Source organism: Perissodus microlepis, chromosome 7 (assembly GCF_051167445.1).
Source record: "Perissodus microlepis isolate ML-2025 ecotype Zambia chromosome 7, ASM5116744v1, whole genome shotgun sequence".
In the NCBI taxonomy this organism is placed as follows: domain Eukaryota; kingdom Metazoa; phylum Chordata; class Actinopteri; order Cichliformes; family Cichlidae; genus Perissodus; species Perissodus microlepis.
The window spans coordinates 47,279,773-47,305,662 of record NC_140467.1 but is presented as its reverse complement, the minus strand read 5'-3'; the positions used below and the strand labels follow the sequence as shown (position 1 = coordinate 47,305,662).

General features: G+C 40.4%; 1 protein-coding gene across 1 annotated transcript; it reads left to right on the top strand.

The window, feature by feature from the left end:
• The first annotated feature begins 5 nt into the window (after positions 1-5).
• On the top strand, positions 6-14,682 carry mtrex (Mtr4 exosome RNA helicase). The gene is made up of 27 exons (XM_084935509.1): positions 6-142; positions 436-576; positions 1,268-1,334; positions 1,450-1,512; positions 1,603-1,715; positions 2,125-2,299; positions 2,427-2,517; positions 3,218-3,342; positions 3,478-3,576; positions 3,797-3,917; positions 4,001-4,132; positions 5,849-5,928; positions 6,269-6,379; positions 6,664-6,765; positions 7,529-7,654; positions 7,827-7,977; positions 8,179-8,351; positions 8,431-8,499; positions 8,569-8,694; positions 8,788-8,898; positions 8,985-9,173; positions 10,604-10,767; positions 11,322-11,427; positions 13,015-13,071; positions 13,159-13,321; positions 13,558-13,662; positions 13,987-14,682. Exons 1-27 carry the CDS (start codon positions 42-44, stop codon positions 14,037-14,039), a joined length of 3,114 nt encoding a protein of 1,037 aa, XP_084791635.1. The 5' UTR covers positions 6-41; the 3' UTR covers positions 14,040-14,682.
• Positions 14,683-25,890: the final 11,208 nt, after the last annotated feature.

The following is a 25,890-nucleotide window of genomic DNA, read 5'->3' as shown; positions in this document are numbered from 1 at the left end:
CAACCTCGTGCTGTATTGTGGGAAGTGTGCCCCTAACAAACATGGCTGACACATTTGGAGACGGTTTGTTCAGCGTGTTTGACGATGAACAACAAAATACCACAAATAAAAAAGTACCGTCGAGTGTGGCGGCAGAACCGGGGTAAATATGTATTTTCTGGAGAAAATTTTTGTGTTTGTTTTGGAAAGTTTTTTTCTCCGCGAGGACGGTAGTGCCATGGGTGCTCGTGCCAGTCATAGTAACAGCCATTGGTTCGTTAAAGAAACACCGGACAAAAAAAAAAGGCTTATTGGGCTTAAAGTTAACAATATTATGGCATATATAACTCTGAGCCCATTTCTCTTGAACACGAGTTTGTAGCTAAGTGTTTGTGTGCCCTTCATTGGTGAATCGTGCATGTTGGCTAACAGCTCGTGTGTTTCTGCTCTCTATAGGAAAGCTGCAGCCAAAAATGAAACAGACAGAGATGTCGGTCCGTCTGCCCGAGTCAAGAGAGAGGCAGACAGTGATGGTGGAGAGGAGGTGGTGTTTGCGAAGAAACCTCGACATGAGGCAGTTTCGGCGAATGAACTAAAGTAAGAGGGGAAGCTTTGTTGTGTTCATGCAGGGTGTTAGTGGACACAGTTATTAAAATGCTCAGCAGCATAAAAAAAAGTGATGTAAAACCAGCTTCATATTATTAGAAATATTTAAATGATCCCTGCTTGTGAATGTTTATCCACGCATTTATCATCGAGCAGCTTATCCCAGGTCTCAAAGCATGAGATGTGGGTTACCCCTTGCACATATCACCAGTCTATCACAGGGCTTACATATGATTGTCATATTCTATTCAGAAATATAGGAGGTGTCATCATCAAAATGTTATTTCAGATGTTCTCTGAGAAGGGCTCCTCTACACCAATGAAGTAAAAATGTGAAGGAAAGAGAAAAGCAACCTGCAACTGGATAAAATGTCATCCTCTTCCTCCTCACCTGTGCTCCGAAGAGCGCGCTCTAACACATGAAAATGTGCATAATTATGCTTATTATTCCTGATATCATCACAGTTATTGTCAGCATATTAGACATACAACCCTCCTGTCTCCGGACAGCTGACAAGACCCGGCTAAACAACAAGAGCTGGTTATAAGCTCACATTATGCCAGTTAATGTCAGGCTTGAGTGTCGTTTTCCACATGAATCACACTTTCCCTCTGATAAACATTTTGATTATGTGAGTTCATTCACATCCGAGTTTGTTCTATTTCTTCTTTCTTTTTTCAGTCTTGCAGAATTTATGCCTCAGGTGAAAGTGGAGCAGGTGGAAACAGTGGAAGGATGTTCACATGAGGTAAAGAAAATCTGTTGTTTTTTGTTTGGTTTTTTAAGAATTTTATTCATTTTTAAATAAACAAGCAGAAAAAATAGTGATGATAACTGTTGCCATTTCTGTACTTCCCTGACAGGTTGCTCTTCCTGCCAGTGAGGAATATAAACCTCTGAAACCACGAGTGGGAAAAGCAGCCAAGGTATAAGGGGCCTTAGTCTGAGTTTTCACGAACTGACATTACCGTGGGATTGCTTTCCTTTTGTTCTGATACATCTTACTCGTCTTGCAGGAGTACCCTTTCATTCTCGATCCCTTCCAGCGGGAGGCCATATTATGTATTGACAACAACCAGTCTGTGCTTGTGTCTGCACACACCTCTGCAGGGAAGACTGTTTGTGCTGAGTAAGTGTCATCAGTAAACAATTTATACTGAGCAATCACATTTTTCCTCATTCCAGTTGATTATATTTGGCTAAAATACAGCTTAGAATTTAAACTCAAACTACAGAAAATGTGATGCTGACCATTAACAGTTTATAGAGACTAGAGATGATACTCACTGTTGTGCTGTATCAGTGCCTTCTTGGTAAATGTACTGACACGCTGGAAAGCAGCACTGAGAGATATTATGAACCTTTATAGCCCACTGATTGGTCATAAGACTGAACTAAAACGAAACAAAACAGGTATTCTAAACATTTTTCATTTACTATGAACTAAAACATGAAGACTGGTCAGCAATTGTGCTCAGTAGGTGTTCATAGTTCTTTAAAAACATTTTTTAATAGCTTTCTCTGATATCTTTCTGCAGATATGCCATTGCGCTGGCTCTCAGGGAGAAGCAGAGAGTGATCTTCACCAGCCCCATCAAGGCTCTCTCCAACCAGAAGTACAGAGAGATGTACGAAGAGTTTCAAGATGTAGGACTGATGACAGGTGACGTCACCATCAACCCCACTGCCTCTTGCCTCGTCATGACAACAGAGGTAAAAAAAAACAATTTTGTGTGGAGTTGAGACATTATTACATTTGCTAGTTATATCCTTATTGAAGAGTGTTTTTTGATGCTGCTCAATCCAGAGTTCGGTCAATGATAAACTTATTCTCTCCCAGATTCTGAGGAGCATGCTGTACCGAGGCTCTGAGATCATGAGGGAAGTGGCGTGGGTCATCTTCGATGAGATCCATTACATGAGAGACACGGGTGGGTGTAAAATAGAAAAGTGATGCAGACGATCTGTAAAATTACAGATCAGTGTGTTTTGAACATCCAAGAATCAAATAGATTTTCTCCTGGGTACAAACAGAATTCATGAGTAAGTTATGGATGGATACTTGACTTGGATCCCTCACACAGTGACTCGCTGCAACATTAGCATCCTATTACAGCATCACATTCAAATTCAGTGATCCCTTTAGAACAACCCTTTCATTTTATTTCTACAAAGGCAGACTGCATGACTTTACACACCTGCAGTAACACCAGAAATGTCTGAATTCAAAGATTAGGAGGTGTGGACCTGCAGCTTTCAATTGTCCATACAATATATGTTCTAAGATTACTAATACGCTGTTGAAAAAATTGCACATGGCATGTTGTCAAATTAAATATATATATTTGAAATAGAGAAAACACAGGAAAGTAAACACGTTAACATGTTTTCTAGCGTTTTATTTCCTGTAGTCTGGTGCAGTTGAGGCCGTGAATGAAAATGGAAGCAAAGTAAAACAATTGCATGAAAAATCAGTGTTTATACCTTCTTTGTCGACTTTTCATTCACTGATTTCTCAACAGCAGCACTTAAGGCTCAGTTGAATTAAAGTTTATTTTAACCCTGTGGTTAAAAAAATGTCACATGACGGCTTTTGGTTGGTAACACGTCTCACTGGTCTGTGTATTTCAGAGCGTGGCGTGGTTTGGGAGGAGACCATCATTCTTCTTCCCGATAATGTGCATTATGTTTTCCTGTCAGCCACCATCCCCAATGCCAAACAGTTTGCTGAGTGGATTTGTCACTTACACAAGCAGGTGGGATGTTGTACTGCCTCATAGTATAATTAAAGTTCTTATAATGTCCCTAAGTGAGAAGGTGACAGTTTAAATGAGTGACTTAGGGTAGTTTTTCTTGTTTATTGATTTATGCTTTTCTAATGTCTCCTGTAGCCATGCCATGTGGTCTACACAGACTACCGCCCCACTCCACTGCAACACTATATCTTTCCAGCAGGGGGTGATGGACTCCACCTGGTTGTTGATGAAAATGTAAGGACACGTGGAAACAACACTCATTAGGGCTTTTCAGAAGAAATGAATGAATAACTCTTTGGACTCAGCTTCATCTCCTTCACTGATAATTCTGCTTTACACAAGTGGGGCTAAAATAACAATTTGTGTATTCTAAATTTGGATGCACCAATTAGAAACAGCCGCTATAAGGTAATGTATAATTCAGGATTTTTTTTGTGTTTGTATTTTTCTCCAGGGAGAATTCAGAGAGGACAATTTCAACACAGCTATGCAGGTGCTGAGAGATGCTGGGGATTCTGGGGGCAGCAGCGGAGGTGCTAAGTGGGATCCAAAAGGACGGAAAGGAGGCACTAAAGGTGTGTGGGTTTGCTGGATTTTAATGTAAAAATCTTCGATTCAGTAATTCATATAAGATTGCATGTCTTTGTACTTTAATCAGGCCCATCAAGCGTGTTCAAGATAGTGAAGATGATCATGGAGAGGAACTTCCAGCCAGTGATTATTTTCAGCTTCAGTAAGAAAGAGTGTGAGGCCTACGCTCTGCAGGTGGCTAAACTGGACTTTAACAGAGGTATGTGCATTCCTGGAAACTCTCTAATCTGTGTGTGTGTCAGTATTTTCCCCACGAAAGCGTGCGGCCATGTCTCTGGTGAGAGTAGCAGTATAGTCAGTCAAGTTAAGTTGTTTGCAGTCATGAAAGCACCGGTAGACTTTGAGAAGGTCTTTGCAAACGTGCTGTTTGATAAGTGCAATGTGTGAAAGTTTACTGCTGACAACTAAGCTGATAGATTAATATCAAAGGATGTGTTTCTGGCATTTGGCTTGTAGCTCTGATGTGTGCTGAATGAGGTGAGGTCAGACTCTTTGTCAGTCAAGTTCTGAATATAACAGATTAAAAGCTTATTTTTTCCTCTAATAAGATTAGAAATGATTGACTTTTTATAATTTGATCATGAGAATATTATTATACAGTGATGTTGCTTTTTTTGACCAATCGCTTCACTGCATTTGTCACTTATGAGGTGTCAGGTCACAAGACCAGTCAGTGAGCAGATTTTTGAGATGGCAAATGGATTTTCTTTGCCAACTGAAACATCAACACCACCTGTTTTTGTGACAAACTGTTCAGAGAGCGGGGGAAGAAGATGAGATTTGGCAAATAAATCAACATTGCTAAATTGTTGGCAGGGAATGTAATTTTATCCTCCTCACCCAGTGAGTGCCATCAATGTAGCTTATTGTGCCTTCACCGTTGGTGCTGCTGTTTGGTCCAGTGGATAAGTGGAGGAGTTGCTTCATAAGAATAAATCTCCGCATGATTGGAGACAGTCCAGCAGCAGACTGAGCTTGGCTCACATCCACCTGCTCCAAGTCAAACATGCTCGTCAAATCTTAAGTGGGAGATCTTTTCCTTCCCCATTTCAGTTTGTTTTTTCTGCCCGGTGACATTATTATAAATGAGAAGGTTTGTTTTCACACTGAGCTTTTCCAGCACTGAAATCCCGTGCAGATCGCCAATGATTTATCAGTATTGCACAAAACAAATGGAGACACTGTGCCAAAGACAGTTCCTCATTTTCACAAGTTTCTTGTGTTCTTGTGGTTTCAGTAAAGCTTTTGTTTTTTGTTTTTCTTAAGAAAAATTGTAGATACTGAGATAATTTCAGTAGACTGGAGAAAAAGGGTATATCCACATATATACAGGTCTTATTTAAAATGAGGTTTTTTCCATGTTTGTTTTGAAAAATATCTCTCCACATGAAAATGCAAAACATTTTTGGCATGCTGTTGATGCCGAAGCAACAGGTGGTGATATAACTCTGATCATCTAGAAATGCTGGCCAACCAGAGGCCTACAAACAGTAACACAGCACACAGTCTGACGTCAGAAAAAGGAGATAAAGTTGTCAACACCTTTGATGTTGCAAGACTTGCAAGAAAGAAGTTTTCAGTATTTTATTTGTTTATGCTTTTAGCTACAGCAAAATTCCCTTACAAATGTAATTATTGGACTTGAAGTGGTTCCATGAATAAGGGCCAGTCCACATGGACTGAGATGGACAGAGACCGCCCACCAGCAACAGCAAATACTATAATGTGTTTGACACAAAAACTCCAAAGTCAACAGAGACTTGCACAATCCCTGAGTGGTTGATGTTTCTCTGTAGGCAATTCCCCAAAACCCCCTATCTCCATTGGTCCACGTTAACCCCACATTTCCCAGGATTAATTATGTGTTGAATAATATTTTAAAATCACTCAAACTTGACTCCTTTCTTTGTTACAGATGACGAGAAACGTCTGGTGGAGGAGGTTTTCAACAATGCAGTGGACTGTCTATCAGATGAGGACAAGAAACTGCCTCAGGTAAGTGTTTCTACATGCTCTCACACTCAGCTTTCTCTGAGCTTGTCAAGGGTTTATTTATTTATTTAAACATGGTTTTTGAACCTGATCTTAACACCTTGTAAAATCTTAGCAAAAAGCCTCACTGTTTCCTGCTGTGATGAGTCCTGTTAAAATCAGTCCTGTATCCAGTAACAGCGGTAGTAGCTGTTATTGGGTACAACACGAGCAACAGCAAAGCACAACCCTACCACACCCTTTTCCATTACAAGGGTTGCGTTGGCTTTGGTTTCGTCAGCTGTGATCAAAACTGTCACTGAGAGAGAACTTCAACAGTAATGAGCTTGTTTGTGTTCTTCAGGTCGAGCATGTGCTGCCACTGTTAAAGAGGGGGATAGGGATCCATCATGGAGGCCTACTGCCCATCCTGAAAGAGACCATAGAGATCCTCTTTTCTGAAGGCCTCCTCAAGGTACAGTGGTGATTCTAACTTTAATGAGATTTGTCTGTCTCTGCAGGACTGAAAATTTCAAAAATGTGTTTGTAACGGACGTTTAGGGGAAATACTTCATTTGCTCAGTTTAGTACAGTCATATTAATGGATTTGATGAATAGAAAATGGCTTTCCAGATGTTTTATGAGGAACACTTTGAACATGTTTATTAGTCCTCGAGGATGCAGTTTCATCAGTGTCTATTTGTAAGTGATAAAATGTAAATATTGAGATGAGCTTAATGCTCCTTATTTCCATTGCAGGCCTTGTTTGCCACAGAGACATTCGCCATGGGCATCAACATGCCAGCTCGCACTGTGCTCTTCACCAGTGCACGCAAGTTTGATGGCAAGAATCACCGCTTTGTAAGTTCACGCAGTCAAACACAATGGTCTCCCCCTCTTTTATGTCTTTAATACAGAATTTTCTCAGCAGCAGTATTAGTATGGATGTTTGGAAAAGTTGCACTTCCAGAAAGATATCTGTCTGTCTATGGCTTCTGTTTGAGGCCAGTAAAATGCAGAGCTCGCCATAAATTGTGCTTTAAAGCTGCTCTGTCAAGTGTGCAGTTGTTATGTAGCATGTTGCTCTGAAGCCTTTATAAGGTCTTCTAGCGTTGCAGCTTGCATTGGCACATAAACAGCCACATATTGTTTACAAGGGGGTGCTCTAGGGATTAAAGAGAATGAGCGAGAGAGTGAAACTGCCCTCCAAGAGGTTCATCAGAAACATCTGTTGCCTCTGATGGTGCCAAAACTCCACGCAGGCACTCACACTTCACCTTCATTCTTCAAAAAACTCTCTTCCAACTCAAGAGCTGCTCTGAAGAATGTGTGAAATGAAGATCTGATCATTTAAACTCTTGTTTGGTTTTTTTTTTTTGCAAAGAGAGGTAAAAATGTGGAGCTTAGTCAGTGCCATGTGTGATTCAATAAACAGTAGGTGAGTGATGTAGATTCATAGGAATGCAGATAATTGCCTAGGCAGTAATTGAATAAATATGCAGATGTTCAGTGTTTTGTTTTTTCCACCTTCATTTATGCTGTTTTAACCAGTTTCTCAGTTGTACATATATTTCACATGTACATAGACGTTCTATAATATAATTTATCTTCCCACCTTGTCTAGATAACATCAGGTGAGTATATCCAGATGTCTGGGCGTGCTGGGAGGAGAGGAATGGACGACAGAGGGATTGTTATTTTCATGGTGGATGAGAAGATGAGCCCAGCTGTGGGTAAACAGCTACTCAAGGTACTGTTAACCAGGCTGCTGCAAATGCTTTTTACCATCACTTTCAGGTTTTTTAGTCCCTAGCATTATTTTAACCACTGAATCCAAAGTTTTAGAAGTGATTCTTAAGTTGTTCTTTGTCAGGAACCACTGACATTTTAATCATTTTAACCATTTTAATCCTGCTGTGCAGGGCTCTGCAGATCCTTTGAACAGTGCCTTCCACTTAACCTACAACATGGTGCTCAACCTGCTGCGTGTGGAGGAGATCAACCCAGAATACATGCTGGAGAAGTCTTTCTACCAGTTCCAACACTACAGGGCTTTGCCTGGTGTAGTGGAGAGTAAGCATTTCTGCATTACTACACTTGGGTAGTAACTGACAGACATACAAATATGAACACAAATAGCAATCATGGACTTCAATAGCATGTATATGTATATTTGTAGTATGATGACTGTTTAAAGTGTCATCTTCAGTTGTCTGGTATGAATTACGTGTGATCTAGTTCTAAGATGAATCTAAAATGACTGTTTTTGTGCAGAAATTAAGAAGTTGGAGGAGCAGTACCACACCATTGAGATTCCCAATGAAGAGAGTGTGGTCACTTACTTTAAAATCAGACAGCAGCTGGCCAAACTGAGTAAAGAAATCCAGGAGTTCATCCACAAACCCAAATACTGCTTGCCCTTCTTACAGCCTGGGCGACTTGTCAAGGTACTGCTTCACACTTAGACCAGCAGTAATAATGGAAGATTTTCACATCATTTAACAAGTCTGTATTTTCATCTGTCAGGTAAAAAATGAGAATGCTGACTTTGGCTGGGGAGTGGTTGTAAACTTTTGCAAGAAGACTAATGTTAAGGTAAGTTAGTGGCACCTGTAGATGAATCCAAGGTCCCGTGGCTATGACTAACACACATTTCCCATTTAGACGACTACAGACTCAGAGCCGCTGTATGTCGTGGAGGTTTTGGTCCACTGTAGTAAGGACAGTGTGAAAGATGCTGCAACTGAAGCTGCTAAACCTGCCGCTCCAGGGGAGACTGGAGAGATGCAGGTGGGTGGAGCAATCACAAAAACACACATAACTTCATAATAACTTCATACACAAATGGGAGCGTCATAATTAAAATCACCTTTTTCTGCCCAGGTGGTTCCAGTGATGCTCCATCTCCTCACTTCTGTCAGCTCAGTTCGTCTTTACATCCCCAAAGACCTGAGGCCCTATGACAACAGACAGCTCATGCTCAAGTCCATACAGGTACAAAGTAGAGCCATTTGTCAAGGTGTTGAAGATATTAGTGTGAATCATTTACATTTTTTTTCCTCCAATCATTTTGTCCACAGGAGGTGCAGAAACGTTTCCCAGATGGTGTTCCTCTGCTTGATCCCATAGATGACATGGGCATCAAAGACCCTGCATTAAAGAAAGTTATTCAGAAGATTGAGGCCTTTGAGCACCGCATGTACACCCATCCCCTGCACAGTGACCCCAACTTGGAATCTGTCTATTCTCTCTGTGAGAAGAAAGCTCTGGTGAGAAACTTTGTCAAATTTCAAGCCATGGGATGCCCTGCTAAATGTCAGGCCTTATGAGAGCATAACTAAATGGTGGCAAACTGGGCTAACCTAGCTTGTAGTGGCATGATTTGCATTTGTATTTGCCTGGTAAGTGATGTTTGCGTAAGTAAACATCACTGTCACTGGGGTATCCACTGTGTCAGCTGTAAACTAGTAAGCGTGAGTAATGCTATACGGTCGGGAACAACTATGTGGCTGGTTTTAACCAGTTGCCTCATCACACCGCTGATCAAGAGTGTGAAAATAAAGAGTGTGAGAATTAACTGCCTGAAGGCTAGGACTGAGTTAATGAGTGTGGGTATTGGTCTCCAGTTTGCCATTTTTATTTATAACCTGTTGTTCTTTGCTTTTTCGCTGACTTGTTAATGGTTTTGATCATGGCTTCTCTGGAAGTCGACTCTGAGCACTGTTTCAGTGAATTCAAAGGTTCTTACACTGTTGAACACTTTGTTACTACCCTGTGGGGGTCATATATCGCAACAAGGTACTAACAAAGTATTTAGTTGTCTATTACGTTACCTTGGAACAAAACATCACTTTTGGTTAGGGTTATTTATTGGTAGCTTTGATTGATATTGGGATGTATTGTCTATACCACAACAGGTTACTATAACAAGTAACAGCTAAACACTTCTAATTTCTTAATGTTTGAACTTTCCTGTTTGTCTACAAAAAGTACCTTTTGTTAGATGAGACTTGGATTTTTCTGTTCAGTTGTGGTCAGATATGTGCATACAGGCAAACAGGAAAAATGACCGCTTGTGAATGTTATTCCTATATTCAGAGGTCCAGTAAATTTAATTTTGCATTCATTGAACACCAAAATGAAACAAAACTGCTGCTAATCCTCAGGTTCATCTTTTTATTGTTTTTTACAGATGCTACCATTTCTGATGTCTCATTTATCTTATTTGTTTAGCCAAACAGGCAGCACTGGCTGAACTCAGCACATCTTACAGATGCACAAGCACTAAAAAGTCTTAGCTTTAGATTTAAGTGTTCATGTGATGACACTTATCTTTACCAACACATCCAGTCACCATTACAGAGAAGTCTTTGCTTCTTTCTTTGATCGATGAGCAGTGCTGGTGAAGTCTTTGTGTGTGTGTGTGTTAAACAAAGTAGAAGAGGTTGAAGTGGATAAATTAAATAGTTGGTATGAGATAAGCATGCACATGAACATCTGATGCAATTGTCTTTCGCATTCCTCTTCATCACTCTGACAGCTAAAGTTGCTTGAAGTTTTCTGATGTGCTAAACAACTGGAACCTATCACACAGCTTTTTGAGACTTTAAGAAACCCTGAAATCAAAGTTCAACAAGTTAAAAATGAAGACATTTGCATAACATAACCGTGTGTGTGTGTGTGTGTGTGTGTGTTTTAGATCGCAGCAGATGTTCGAACAGCCAAGCGAGACCTCAAAAAAGCTCGAACCATCTTGCAGATGGACCAGCTGAAGTGCAGAAAGAGAGTTCTTCGAAGACTTGGCTTTGCCAGTCCCTCTGACGTCATTGAGATGAAAGGGCGGGTCGCCTGTGAAATTAGCAGGTAGGGGAGGGCGGGGCACACACACACACAAAGCTGGGACAGTGAAGAAAATGTTTGAGCTGTATCTGTATGGATGAACCTGAAAACTTCAGGTTACTTGTGTAACCCCGGCTCTCACAGCAGCATGAGTGAGATGTCTCAGCATGGGATGCACCTGCTTGCGTATTCCTTAAAAGCCTTATTCCATTACAACAATCTTGATTGGCTGATGATTGAAACGACCACGTTGGACAGCCACCCAACCTTATGAAGCTTGCACTACTATGTGGCCATTTTTTTATTTTTTTTTTTAAAAGATAAGCAGTTTTTCTCACTTCACCCCAGCAAAAAGGGAATCTCACTCATGCTACCCTGAGAACTGGGGTTACGTGAGTTACCTAAAGTTCCTATTCCTAGCTTTTGTTTTGATGTCTTACAATTAAATATTTAGCATAAAAAAGCAGATTCTTACTCTGTGTTCCACCTCACATTTCTTTTATAGCTGCTGTTTTCAAAAGATCAAGATATTGAAGCAAAGTCATTATATAATTAAGTTTCTGTATAAATATCTCCAGTGCCGACGAGCTCCTGCTGACTGAGATGATGTTCAACGGTCTCTTCAATGATCTGACAGTTGAGCAAGCCACCGCCCTGCTGTCCTGCTTTGTCTTCCAGGAAAACGTAGGGACAAACAAACACAAATGCATCACTCACTCTATGTACAAATATTCATCTTTTCCCGAACACTAATATAAACACCTTATTCCTATTCCTGTAAGTTCGAGCTGCTTTCACATTCTTGGCTTCTTCTCCTGCTTTACAGTCAAAGCAAACACCAAACTCTCAAAATAGGGCGATCCAGCGTCAGCACGTGTTTAAACAGACTTTCATTGGTTTCTCATTAGCTCAGTCCTGTGAACGGGAAAATTCTGACCTCAATCCCATATCCGACTGTCTCTTATTAGCCAGCTTCAAATGTTTACACAGGGAATAATGACAAGCAGCTGTCATGTTTCCAATAAATCCGATGCGCATGTGAGTGCACAGCTGTTGTCTTTAAAGACGACCTGCTGCTATTTTAGCTGTTGATGATGGGGACTTTAGCCAATTAGCATGTTTTTAAAGAACTCAGCATTGGTCGGAAGAACACCTGAAAATAAATTGTACATTTGTTACTTATTGAGCCAAGTTCATCACCTTCTCAATAACTTGCAGACGTGAACATACCTCTAATCCTGCACATTAGCTTCTCAGAGGAGCCACCAAACAGATATTCACTGAGATCAAGTGCATGTTAACATTAGTTTGCATCTGCAGACCAAATGGCTGCTCGGATGCAAAATAGCCCACTAGAATATGTATAAATACCACCTGACTTCAATACTGCTGTATTGAAAAATAAAAATCCAGACCACAATAAATATTTACAGAGCAGATGTGGCTGCTTATAAAAGTGATACCGGCAGCCTAGGAGGCCCTAAGCTTTCTGATGAAAATAACATTAGTATCTCAAATTGTTGTGAGACGGAGACTTATATTTGATTCTAGGATACTTCGATATACAGTGGAGATCGTGCTTGATTCAATGACTACAAAGTGCCCAGGTACAGTGGCTGTAAAAGTAGGCAAAATCATGACCCCTCCATTACGCTCCCGCCAGTTAGTGAGAGGTGATATGAGCTGCTGATATGCTTTGGTTCCTTGATGAGTCATTTTGTTTTGTGCAACTTTGCAAACCTTATCCATGCTGCCATGTTCTTCCTAGAGGGAAGTCACTTTCTCCTTGTAGTCCTTCCATACAAGCCATACTTGTTTATTCTTTTTCTAATTTAATTATCATGAAATTTGGGCCTTTAACATGCCAACACTCCCATAGAGACTGAGATGCAGCTCTTGGATTTTTTGCAGTTTCCCTGATCATTGCATATTCTGACCTTGCTGTGAATTTAGCTTGGATGCCCACCTGGCAACTGTCTTTCCATTTGATAATGAATAATCTTCCTCACTGTAGAAGGATGGACTTCAGATTGTTTGGGAATTTCCTCATAAACCTCCACAAATTTATTTGATGCTTCGCTAAGATAATTACTGATGTCTTTCCTCCTTGTATTCCTCCTGTATTTTCTGAAAAACTTAGACATGCGTGCAGGAGTTATGCTGTATTATGATTTAATCACATTAACATTTATATGGTACTTGTAATAATTATTTAGAATGTATTTTTATTGTTTGAAAGAGCAAACAGATGTTGTGTTTTTTTTCCTCCAGGCCAGCGAGATGCCAAAACTAACTGAACAGCTCGCTGCACCGCTGAGACAGATGCAGGTGAGACGGCATCAGAGTGGAGCTGTATCTTGTTAAATGCGTGAACTTTAGTAGAAATGAAAGCATCACTGTTTCTGTTGTGTTCAGGAATGTGCAAAGCGCATCGCCAAAGTGTCAGCAGACGCCAAGCTGGAGGTGGACGAAGAGAGCTATCTGAACCAATTTAAACCCCACCTAATGGACGTGGTTTATGCCTGGGCCAACGGGGCCACGTTTGCTCAAATCTGCAAAATGACCGACGTCTTTGAAGGTTTGTTACTTCTCTTACAATCTGCAGGTGTTTAATTATTAAGATCACAATTTATTGGTTCCTTTCTCCAATATCAGGAAATATTTTCTATTTGAGGCAGATTTTGTGGGTCAGATGAGTGAGTTGATACAAAATGAACACATTTACTCTCAAAAAAAATATATATAGATGGATATAAAGATATATATCATCAAAGATTTCTAACACATGTATCTACACACTGGATTTCTGTTTAGGGAGCATCATCCGTTGCATGCGTCGTCTGGAGGAGGTCCTGAGACAAATGTGCTCTGCATCTAAAGCCATCGGCAACACAGAGCTGGAGAATAAGTTTGCTGAAGGTAGGAAACACATTACACCAATTTTTCATTTGAATGAATATTAGCTCCCTTTTTAAATGTAGTCTAACATGACAAATCCTTAAAAAGTTGGACATTTTTCACTGTTTTCTGTTGGTTTTTGTTAGATTTATTTTTGTATTGTTAAAACTACATTGACAGTACACCTGTGCATCATAAACTTTATTTAGTGCATGCATTTAGTGCATGCATTTAGTGCATGTTTTTAACAAACCGTTTACGTTTTATGAAGAAGCCAAAACTAGATTCTGTAATTGTTCATGTAAAAGTTGTGACAGAGTTTGAATTGTGTTTCTCTCCCTGCAGGAATAACAAAGATCAAAAGAGACATCGTCTTTGCTGCCAGTCTCTACTTATAGTGTCTTTCAGTGAACCCTGCTCTTTTGTGGTTGTTTGTTTAAAGAGTCACACAGGTAGGAACTCTGTGACGTTCATTCCCAAACTCGGTTGGGTTTCAGGGATTTTCCTTTGCTCAGAATGGACTTAAAGATGGTGACTTAACAGTGAGCTGGTCCAAATAGGTTAAAGGCAATGTGTCCATCACTCTTTCACTATAGAAGTCATGTGCTTTGTTATTTACCCTTTTTAAAAAAATGTGTAATGCCTTAGTGAACTTAAATTGGTGATTATTCCATTGGCTCCAGCTGAAAGCTCTTTGGGAATGCTAACTGTCAATCACAGCAACTTCCGTAAACACTTTCATCCTGCTGAGGTTTCCCAATCGTTGTCCTCACTGTGTGCATCATATATGGTCTGTTTTCACAGTTCATTGAATATGCATGTTTTGTTTTTGCTTAAATGGCAAAAATGTGCATAATTAGACTGATAATTATTTTGTGCTTTGATCTGAGAGCTCATGACATAAAACATCAAATACGTTACACCTGTGTCGATGTTAATAACCCACTTTATTTTTCCGTATTTTTACATGTGTGTACATATTTGACAGTTTTCAATAAACGTCTGTATTTGTTTACATACAGATTATATATAAAAAGCAAACTGTTGTCCATTCACTTGATGCTGATATTAAACAGAAGGTTGTAATAGCAGCAGCTGTCCAGCCAAGCAACACAGGACCTGAACTGACAGCCTACTCTGCAGTGCTCTCACCAAACATGGTAGAAACTTCTTCACTTGAATGTTTTTATTTATATATATATTCAACCTCATCTGGTAGTTTATTGGTTTGAACAGCAGGTGGCGGTGCTACATAAAACATACATGAGATTCAAACACCCCACCAGCTAATGCGCTCTTGAATCAGCCTGTAGAAGTCGGGAGGTCCCCGCAGACCAACGAGTTTATCTGCAATGACACAGCAGAGCAAAATTAGTTTTTTAATAAAGTGTATATGCTGGAATTGGATCACATGTTTCATTATAATATTGTCAACTTCATCTGGAAGTTCATTGGTTTGAACAGCAGGTGGCGGTGTTTCTTGATATTCAGATACACGCCAGCTCACGCGCTCAAAACCCGCTTCCAAATCCATTACCACACAAACGAAGTGAAGCTGCAAAATAATAAACAACTGAAGCTTTAGCATTGATAAACATCAGTATGCTGTGCTTTGCGTGTCAAAGTAAACATTTAGCACACGGGATGTTCTGGCTGCTACGTCAACGCAAATGTATCCAGGTCTATATTTATATGATGCATGTTGGAGAGTGAACTATGCAGATCATTTACCTAAACGTGTCTTTTACACAGTCACTTACTGAGTTGATTGAAAAGCAAACTGAGACCTGCTGATTGCAGAGTTTATAGGAAATGGGTGCAGCAATTTATTGAAACATGCAAACACAAATGGAAATATAATGCAAAATAGTGTTTGCACAATTTTTATGAACGTGAAAGTCAATATTTGGTATGATCATCTCTATTCTTCAACCCATCCTGAACTCTCTTAGGTAAGTTTTCCTGTAATTTCTTTAAGTAGTTTTCAGGAATATTTTTCGCGGCTTCTTAGAGGACATTCAAAGCTCTTCTTTGGATTTTGGCTGCCTTTTGTTCTGCTCTCTGTCAAGATGATCCCACACTGCTAATGTTGAGTTCTGGGATCTAATGAGGCCCGTCCACGCCTGATAGTGTTCCACTCTATGATTTTCTATTCAGGCATGCTGTGCTTTCAATGTACTGATAGTATGTTTGGGATCATTGTCATCCTGTGGAAGTTGTTTCCAGTCTGATGCTCTCCTGATAGTATTGCATGATGAATCAAAATCTAACCAAACTGGCAGAGCCTCCACTGTGTTTTACAGACTGCAGTAAGCACTCATGTTGTACCTCTCTCCTGACCTTCTGCGGATTGACCAGAATTTTCAAATTTGAAGTCATCACTCCATAAAACTTGCTGCTTCTGGTTTTCAGTTGAGTTCCTGTGTAATACATTTATGTGTAAACACAACACTGGTTCCTCCCTTGATGTTTGTGTCTTACTTTTGCTTGAATTATTCATAGGTCAGTGTTAAGAGCCTTAACATATAAACAAAAAACATTTCTTTGAAAATGGTCAGCTTCAAGGACTAAACTGAAAATGAGTGAAAAAGCAGCGTCTTTCAGCTTAAAATGGTAATAATCTTTTTTTGAGAGCTTTAGTTTTTGGTTGTTTGGGTTAAATCACTCAGCTTTTGATATAAAAACTAGTGAAAACTTCGCTTCAGTTGTTTCTTTTTACACGTGAACATCTATCCATGCATTTTCTGCGAGCTCTTCCTCTAAAAACTGCTTATATCATCTCTGCTTAGTTACTAGTAGTTGCCTCATGACATACTGCTAATAATCAATATTAACGTTAACTGAATGATTCGTTTATTTCTTGGTTTATCTGCATTATCATCAGCTATTAAATGAGTTAGGTTCCTCTGTTAATATTCACAAAGGCTATAAAATGTCACTTTATTTTTTAAAACTGTTTAAAAACAGTAATAATTCTACTTTATGGGGGTGTTGGTGGTCTCATATATTGTTGTGTTACACCCAGCCAGGCGTACGTTTGTTGTTGTTGTTTTAACTTTCCTCAGTGTGGATAATTTTAGATTGGTAAACTGGCAATTGAGTGCACGTCTGAGCCTAGCTATTATAATAGCAGCTGAATCTTTGCCCTTTAGATTCCACAGAATGGGTCTCGCTGGATTGATGCCTCAGGCACGATTTCATCTTCTTAGACATTAAGAATTGTGATGTGATCAGCAGCTGGTGCCTGTAGTTGTTTCACAGACAACTACAGGCTTAATCATAACTAACGATACTGAATTCATTCTGGGTCATAATTACTGCCCAAAGTAATAATTACTGGTGATTCGTTTAATAGGAGCTTATCTTAGTTCTTGTTATTGATTATGTACTTTCATTTGAGCAATAGCTCAAATGAAACTGTCAGGTATAAAGCTATAAAGGTCAAATGATCAGTCAGTGAGCTCATTGTTGATTAAATCTGGAGATGACAAACAGATTGTCCTTACCCACTGAAACATCATAAATCATGTGTTTTAGTGACTGGGAGGAGGTCGGGGAAGGAGATGAAATCAGGCAAATAAATCAACATTGCTAAATCGTTGGCAGGGAATGTAATTTAATCCTCCTCACCCAGCGATTACCATCAGTGTGGCTTATTGTGCCTTCACCGTTGGTGCTGCTGTTTGGTCCAGTGGATAGAGGAGTTGCTTCATAAGAATAAATCCTCACATGATTGGAGACAGTCCAGCAGCAGACTGAGCTTGGCTCACATCCACCTGCTCCAAGTCAAACATGCTCATCAAATCTTAAGTGGGAGATCTTTTCCTTCCCCATTTCAGTTTGTTTTTTCTGCCCAGTGACATTATTATAAATGAGAAGGTTTGTTTTCACACTGAGCTTTTCCAGCACTGAAATCCCGTGCAGATCGCCAATGATTTATCAGTATTGCACAAAACAAATGGAGACACTGTGCCAAAGACAGTTCCTCGTTTTCACAAGTTTCTCGTGTTCTGCGAGTTCTCTCGGTAAAGCTGATTTTCCCTGAAAAATGGGAAGATAATGATCGAGCATCGGCAGTAAGGAGAAAAGGTTACAGGTTAACATATCAAATATGTTTTACAGAAAAAAAACCCCTATGTAGATCAAATAACATATGAGGTAAATGTAAATTTGCAGTTTTTTAAATATATTATTAAAGTTTTCTGTTGCTGTCTGTCATTTACAAACTCATAGGGGCCGGTTCTGACTAGCACACAGATGAAAACTATATTGTCTAACCAGTGTGTGTGTATACACAGGTTCCTCTGTTTGTGTGTGTAGGTGGGTTGTGATGAGGACACGGAGCCACGTGGCTCTTCTGGTTTTTCTCTTTTCCACCCAGCCCCCTCCTTCCCCTTCTTCTGTCTTTTTTTGCTTTTAATTCCCCCCCCCCCCCCTTTAAAAAAAAAAAAATAAAAAAATCTTGTACCCCCTCTCCCACCCTGCTGTGACTTGTGACTGCGCATTTTCTGGGCAGCTTTTGTGGAGTGACAGGGCCATGTTGGAGTCAAGGAAACAGCACAATTGCAGCAAAAAACAGACATGTTATAGAAGTTCGATACTGATCTAGCTCGGGAGGCTGACCTGCAGCGTTAAGGCCAGTGTTTTTGGCCACAGAGCAGTATGGCAGATGTTTTTCCTGCTGTTGGCAGAGCCTGAGGTTGATGAAGTTTGCACAGCCAAGTGCTTCAGCATGGACTGGTTACATAGCTGTGAATTTTGTTTGGATCTTTGTGTCTGCAGGGGATGGTTCCTAATGATTCTGCTGACCTCGCTGATCTTTTGTTCACCCTTGGGCATTCCTCTGATTTACGGACATGAAATGTAGCATCACACTGAAAGATCAGTCGAGATAGAAACAACCGAGGCTGAGATGCACACAGTATTAATCCCTGGTGTGGGGCAAACTCCAAGAACGTCGAATCTTATATTTTATCCATGATGCATCTCAACCTTTACTAACTTCAAGACCTTTTTAAGTCCATGACAAAGCTTATATTTCTTCTCCATCTTGGTTGTGGTATGCTTTCATGCAGTAAGGAGTAACGAAAGCTGCTCCTCTTTTACTCATTACCTGAATTAAAATGAGAGTTTAACACATCAGTGGAGCCAATGGCAGGGCAGCTAACAAATCTAACCTATCAACAAGCCACATGACTAATTGGATGGAAATCTGCTTCCATTAAAAAGCGTTTTACTCCTGATGGCTCGATGTGGGAGTTTGGCAGTCAGCACTGCTCTGTTTTTGTCTTCTAATTGTGTGAGCATTCATCACGGTGTGGAGTGGTCAAGGTTCAAATGAGCTGAACTTTGCCAACGCCGTGCCTTTGAGCTCATCAGGCACCTCCTGCACTTCGCTCGGTGCAACAACTGTTGTTTATCTACAAATTTTTCCAATGGAAAAAATGTGTAGATAAAAGCAGTGGCACCATTGTTACATGGTGACTGAAAGTCCTCTTAACAGGTCTACACAACCCTGCTCTGTTAGATCAATTAAGTTTTTTTGTTTTTTGCTGAAGCAAAGGCCTTAACTTGAACTTTCCCCCCATGCTTTAGACTTTTTTAAAAGTAAATTTGTTAATGATTAAACAAGTAAAATAAGTCTCCCCGGCACTGACGCCTGACATTTTAAAAGTAAATACTGAGCTATCAGACTTTGTGGTGCTCCAAGGTTATGATTAATACAGCCTCATAAGAAGGAACATTTCCCAGAATGGTTTCATGAATAAAGACCTGTGACTAAGTTTCCACATAGACTGAGATGGACACAGAGACGGCTCCGCGGCAACAGCAAATACTATAATGTGTTTAGCACAAAAACTCAAAAGAGTCATGAGAGCCTTGCTCAGTCCCTGAGTGCTTGATGTTTCCTTGGAGCCAGTTCCACAATAACCCCTCTCTGTGTTGTCCAGCATTAAACACACATATGCCAAGATTAATTGCGTTTGTAGCATTTTAAAATGACTCAAAGCTGTAAGAAACGAACCGAGTAGCTGCGTAGGATCTTAAAAAATGCAGTGCTTGTTTGTTCCAGATGACGAGAAATGTCTTGAGAAAGCGGGCTGTCGTTCGGACGAGGACAATAAACTGTGTCAGTTAAGCAGAGATGTTGTTTCTACACGCCAGAGGAAGCAGTTTTCTGAACCTGGCGTTGACACCTTGTAAAACCTCATCGAAACTCTTCTCCGTGTCCACAGAGTCCCTTTCCTGCTCAGAAAAGACAGCCTTAATTTAAATAGCTGCACACAAAATGTCAACACGGGCTCAAACACTGTGCTCCTGTTATTTTGCTCTGCTGTGATGAGTCACGTTATAAAAACCAGCTCTGTTGCGGTCATAGCTGTTAGTGGGTAGACCACTATAGCCCGATCCTACAACACACTTTTCCACTACGAGGGATGGGGATGCTTTTCCAATCCTCTGTTTCCTTGGTTTCGACAGCTGTGATCATGTGAGCAGAACTGTTGCTGAGTAAGGAGATTAACAGCTACTGTTAAGGAGGGAGATATAGAGGGGGATTCATCATGGAGGCCTACTGCTCACCCCAAACAGACCATAGGGTGCTTTCCTCCGAAGGCAGGCTGAGTTACACGCAAAACAAAAAGTTGAGCTTTTGTTTTGGATTATATTTTATCTTCAGCGACTACACAGTGCTATGAAACTTTATCTGTGTTCTTGACAAATAAAATAAACGAAAAACCATTTGTGACCAATTTGTTTCTAGGACAACACCTTGCGTAAGAAAATAAGCTGTCTCCCAAAACGTTGGCTGCATCCTTCGGAGGCCGCATTTGAAGGCCGATTACGTCACAGCCAGGCGACGAAGGCTGTCCCGATTCGTCGACTCCTTCAAATGCGGTCGACAAATGCGTCCTTCATTTCCCCGAATTTGAAGGATGGGTCGGGTGTGTCCTTCGTGGCCCACCATATCCCAGAAGTCATAGCGAGGCCCAGCCTATTTCAGTTTCCAACAATGGCGGCCGCTACTAAGTTTTAAAATTACTCTTATTAATCTTTCTGGGTCACAAAATAAACTTTTAACATATTTTCAGGCGAGAAAGTAGCTGTGTAAACTTTAAATATCTGCTTGGTTTATCAAGACATCGCATATTTGCAAAAGTGCTCCGACGTTTTCGGAGACGTCTGTTACCCACCCGCTCGATAGCTAGCCGGGGGGTTCAAAGGTCACTCGACCCGGCGAGAGCAGCGGACTCCCAGCTTCATCGTTTTCAGACCTCCGCTGTCTTTCGCTACTCAGGTTAAACATGATATATAAGTCACTCGGATAACTTAAAAATGTAATTGTTTGGCCTTTATCGGTGTTTTATTTGTTTCGGAGTAAATCAGTTTGGCTGAGATCAAAGTTATTAGATTATTAGATTAAATAAAACTTTATTAATCCATCGGGTTCCTCCAGGATTTTTACACAGCTGAATAAACGTCAAACAGAAAACTGCTTAAACAGAAGTATGAAACGGTCGAGAATTTACACCAGTGTCCTGTTAAATTTTAGATAGCAAGGAGCAGACGGCTGAGTTTATTAAACTCCACCGAGACAGCGGTGACGCAAATCTGAAGGCTAGACCGTCCAATTTTACAACCTCGCACTTCCAGCCTTCTTGGTCTTCGAAGGACGCGGCCCACGTAGACTGCGAAGGCCGCGTCCTCCAAAGGATGCAGCCGACGTTTTGGGACACAGCTAATACACACACAGGTGGGTGATTAGGGGACGTGGAGACCGCTGTGGAGAACAAGACACAGGTGAACCAAATCAGAGCAGACTAGACAAAGGAAGCAAAACTAAAAGCAAAGCACAAGGAGCACAAATTCTTTCAAAGTAAAACAGGAAGTAATAATTAAACAGAGAAAACACAATCACCTTAATGAAATTAATACAAGCAACTTGACAGAGGAGGGCAACATACTAAGGGAACAGAGAGTGGCAAAACATTAACTAAACATGGGGAACACAGGGAAGGCAGGATAAAGTGAAACAGGAATACAATGCAAACTACTATAAGCAAGAATGGAGAAAAAACTAGTAGGACTCAAAATAAAAGATTACTACAAATACCAGCATAACGCTGCCTCCACCATGCTTGACAGTTGGTGCAGTGTTTTTAGGCTTGAAAACCTCATCTCCACTCCTTTAGACAAACCTGTTGTTATTGCAACCGAATAGCTCAATCTTTATCTTGTCTGAATAAAACCTTTCTCCAGAAGACATTTGGTTTGCCCATAAGCCATAAGCCTCAAATTTCAGTCAAGCTTCACTTTGGATAGTGACACAGGTTTTCCAGCAGTTTCCAGTTCACGGCAGGCCTGAAAGATTTGGTGGCTTCTGGTTTGTTCCTGAACAATTTCCTCTCATCTGAGGGTGAGTTGGGTCTGTCTTCCAGACCATTGAGTGTGGTAACACATTTTAATAACTTGTGTACTGTTGTTTAAACCGATGATTTTGGAATCTGGAGTTATTTAGAAATGGCTCCAAGAGACTTTCCCATCATAAATCTGCAGTTCTCCTCCTTAGATCTTCACTGTGGTCCATGGACTTTCCTATTATGCCGAGTTTTGGTCAATCCAGTGAGTGCTTTCAAACAAATCGTTTTTATCTTTGTGAAGAGAAACTACCAGTTGTAATCAACCATTCTCACTAATTCAAACTCAAAAGACCTTGTCAAGTTGAAACACTTTGTTGAACCTTCAGGACAACGTATTAAAAGATTTTATATGAGTCTTTGTATATATTTGAGGCTATATGTATACTTCAGACTCTGCATGGAATAGAGAAAATCCAAAATAAAATCATGCACTCATATCTTGCTTTTTTAAAATTGTTAAAAATGTATGCTGCACAGTCCTCCTGCCTAGGAAAAAGAACAGTGTCCACAACTGGTTCGTGTCCACAACTTGGGTGTGGAGTAGCCAGATTCATTGATTAGAGTGGAAGTATTGTGTTGCAGCATCTGCTCTGCAAATGGTCCAGATGTTACTGTTTTCAGATTGACTTTAGCCATAGTGTCGCACTGTGCTGCTGCTAACTTCTGCGTAATGAACAGTCAGTGACAGTAACACTGTGAAATGAGGGAAAGGTGCCAAAAATTGTTTCAAGATTGATGGCAAAAATCACAGCGTTGGAAGAGCACACAATCAGACACATACATTGATATTTTATTTTATTTTATTTCTTTCTTTGTTTTGCATAATTAATCATCTGTAGGCAGCAAAGTCATGCCATGGTTAGCAATGTCAAATCCTGTAAATAGATCATTTTCTCTGCAGCAGTATTACTTTAGATATGCATGTTGTGAAAATTTAAACCTCCAGAAAGCAATCTGTCTTTCTATGGCTTCTGTTAGAGGCCAGTAAAATGCAGAGCTCCCCATAAATTGTGAAGTATGCAGTTACTGCAGTGTGTTGCTCTGAAGCCTTTATAAGGTCTTCAAGCGCTGCAGCTTGCATTGCCACATAAACAGCCACGTATTGTTTATAAGAGCTGGGGGCTCTTATGTGCGCTAAGGACTGGAGAAATTGAGAGAGGGAGAGTGAAACTGCCCTCCAAGAGGTTCATCAGGAACATCTGTTGCCTCCGATAGTGCCAAAGCTCCACGCAGGCACTCGCACTTCACCTTCATTCTTTAAAAAATCTCTCTTCCAAGTCAAGAGCTGATCGCATGCCTGGATTAAAAGTTGGATCATTTAAACACTTTTTTAGTTTGGTAAGAGGTAAAAATGTGGAGTTCAGTCAGTGCCATGTGTGATGCAATGCACAGTCCTCAGAGGCCTTTGGAAAAGTGCTTCACTCTCCACATCACAACATAGATGAGTGATGCAGATTTATAGCAATGCAGATATAGAGTATATCCACATGTCTTTGTGTGCTGGGAGGAGAGGAACGGATGACAGAGCGACTGTTTTTTCATGGTGAATAAGAAGGTGAGCCCAGCTGTGAATAATCTGGTATCCTTCTTATTAACCATCAAGTCAGTCATGAAGTTTTCAACTTCTAGTCTTCTTCCTAACCGTGTCCTTGCAGACCACCTCACAGCTGTCTACACACTCCTCTTTGATGCATTTCTAGTCATTCATACAAATTACAATCCTACTAAGAATCTGTGTGAACCACTGAGTGTTTCAAGTTTCAAGTTTCAAGGTTTCAAGGTTCTTTATTTGTCACATGCATAGTTATACAAGTATAACACACAGTGAAATGTAGCCTGACACGCTCCTCGACATGTGCAAAAATGGGGGGGGGGGGGTAGAGGAAGAACATTATATATATACATATAAATAGTATATACATTGGGTGAATGTGCAGTAGTAGTAGCAAGCAGGTGAATTCTGTACATTAATATGAATAGACATCTGACTATTTTACAGAATAGACAATATAAACATATTTAAAATTAAAGGAATTTGGAATGTACATTGTGCCTTGGTTTAGAGTGTCTGGAAGAGAGTCCTGTCTCAGTCAATTATAGATGATGTGAGAGGGCGGGTGTGTGTGTGTTTAGGGCCCGGATGGCTTGGGGATAGAAGCTCCTCTTGAGTCTCTCTGTCCTTGCCCGGATGATGTGGAACCTTCTACCAGATTGCAGAAGTTGGAACAGTTTGTTGCCAGGATGGGACGGGTCCTTCAGTATCTGCGCTGCTCTAGTCCGGCATCTCCTGGTGTAGGTGTCCTGAAGCGGGGGGAGAGCAATCCTGCAGCAGCGTTCTGCTGTACGGATCACTCTCTGGAGAGCTTTTTGGTCCTTCACACAGCTGTTCCCAAACCACGATGTCATGTTCTGTGTGAGGATGCTCTCCACAGCGCCTGTATAGAGTGGAGGTTGTCAGCAGTGACTCTGAAGTTGTTCTGTGTGTCATGAGGCCGCTTGGTGTGCTGTCAAACCTTAACACACAGAGTCACAAAGAAGCCAGAGAGTCTTTGTCCCCTGCCTTTGATTTGACACATTTATAGCTGCGCTGCTATAAATACGCAGCGGGCCAGCTTTTCAAAGAAGTAGTGTTAATTTGAAACTGTTCGTTGGCGCTGTGACAGCTCTGAACTTGCACTGAGTCTTGGAGAAAGATGTCTGTGGTTCAGAGGTTGTGATTACAAAATCACTATTTTAAGTGGAGAAAATGACTTCAGCCTGCATTTATTTAGATTTCTTGGCCCGTTTTAGGAAAAAGCTGACATTTTAATCAGAATATGTGATTTATCACAGCTGTACTTTTGTCCAGTTGATGTTTTTGTGATTTCATCCTGCTGTGCAGGGCTCTGCAGATCCTTTGTACAGGGGCTTCTACCTAACCTACAACACGGTGCTCAATCTGCTGCGTGTGGAGGAGTGCATGCAAGTCTTTCTACCAGTTCCAACACTACAGGGCTTTGCCTGATGTAGTGGAGAGTAAGCATTTTCATATGTGCACACTGCAGATTAGATAAGAATTTGTATGTAAATCACTGATTTTAATAGCATCTATAAGTATATATTGTAGTATATTAAGTATTAAGTTGTCGGGTAAGATCTATCTGGATGAATCACCACACCGTCACATGGTTATGATGACATTAAACACCAGATTATTTTTCTGAATTATACATTTTTAAACTTCTCTGTTTATCTACAGTCCTACCTTTTGTCAGATAAGAATCAGTGACCTTTTATTGTATTTTGCTTTTCAGTTACGGTCCAATATGCTCATACTGACAAACACAGGAAGAAAGCAAGGGCGTTATTTGTTATTCCTACTCCTATAGGTGGCATGGTGGGAAAAATTCCTAATATGATCGTAAGTAGATTTTATTTTATCCTGTACATTATGTTCAAAAAGTCAAACTGCATTGTGTTTAAAAAAAACAAACAAAGAAAAAAATCAGGCTGTGTTCCAGCAATTTATTACAAGCCCAACCGCACCATCCCCCCTGCATTTGTAAAGAAAAGGACAATCCCACCTGCATGGCCTTTAAAGGCTGACATATAAACTGTAAGTAATTTGCATGAGTCCTTTCAGTTTGTGTATCTCTAGGTCTTTACACATGTCTAAAATTACTTATACAGTCGAAGGTACTTCAATAAGAAATACATGAGCAACACTTAAGGAACCAAAGTAAGTTTGTAATGTGCTGAGGATTAGTCAGATTAAGTTTGAATGAAATGCTAAGCTAACTAGTCCAGCACAAACTGGATTACTAAACTGATTCCTTTGTAGGCTGGTGAT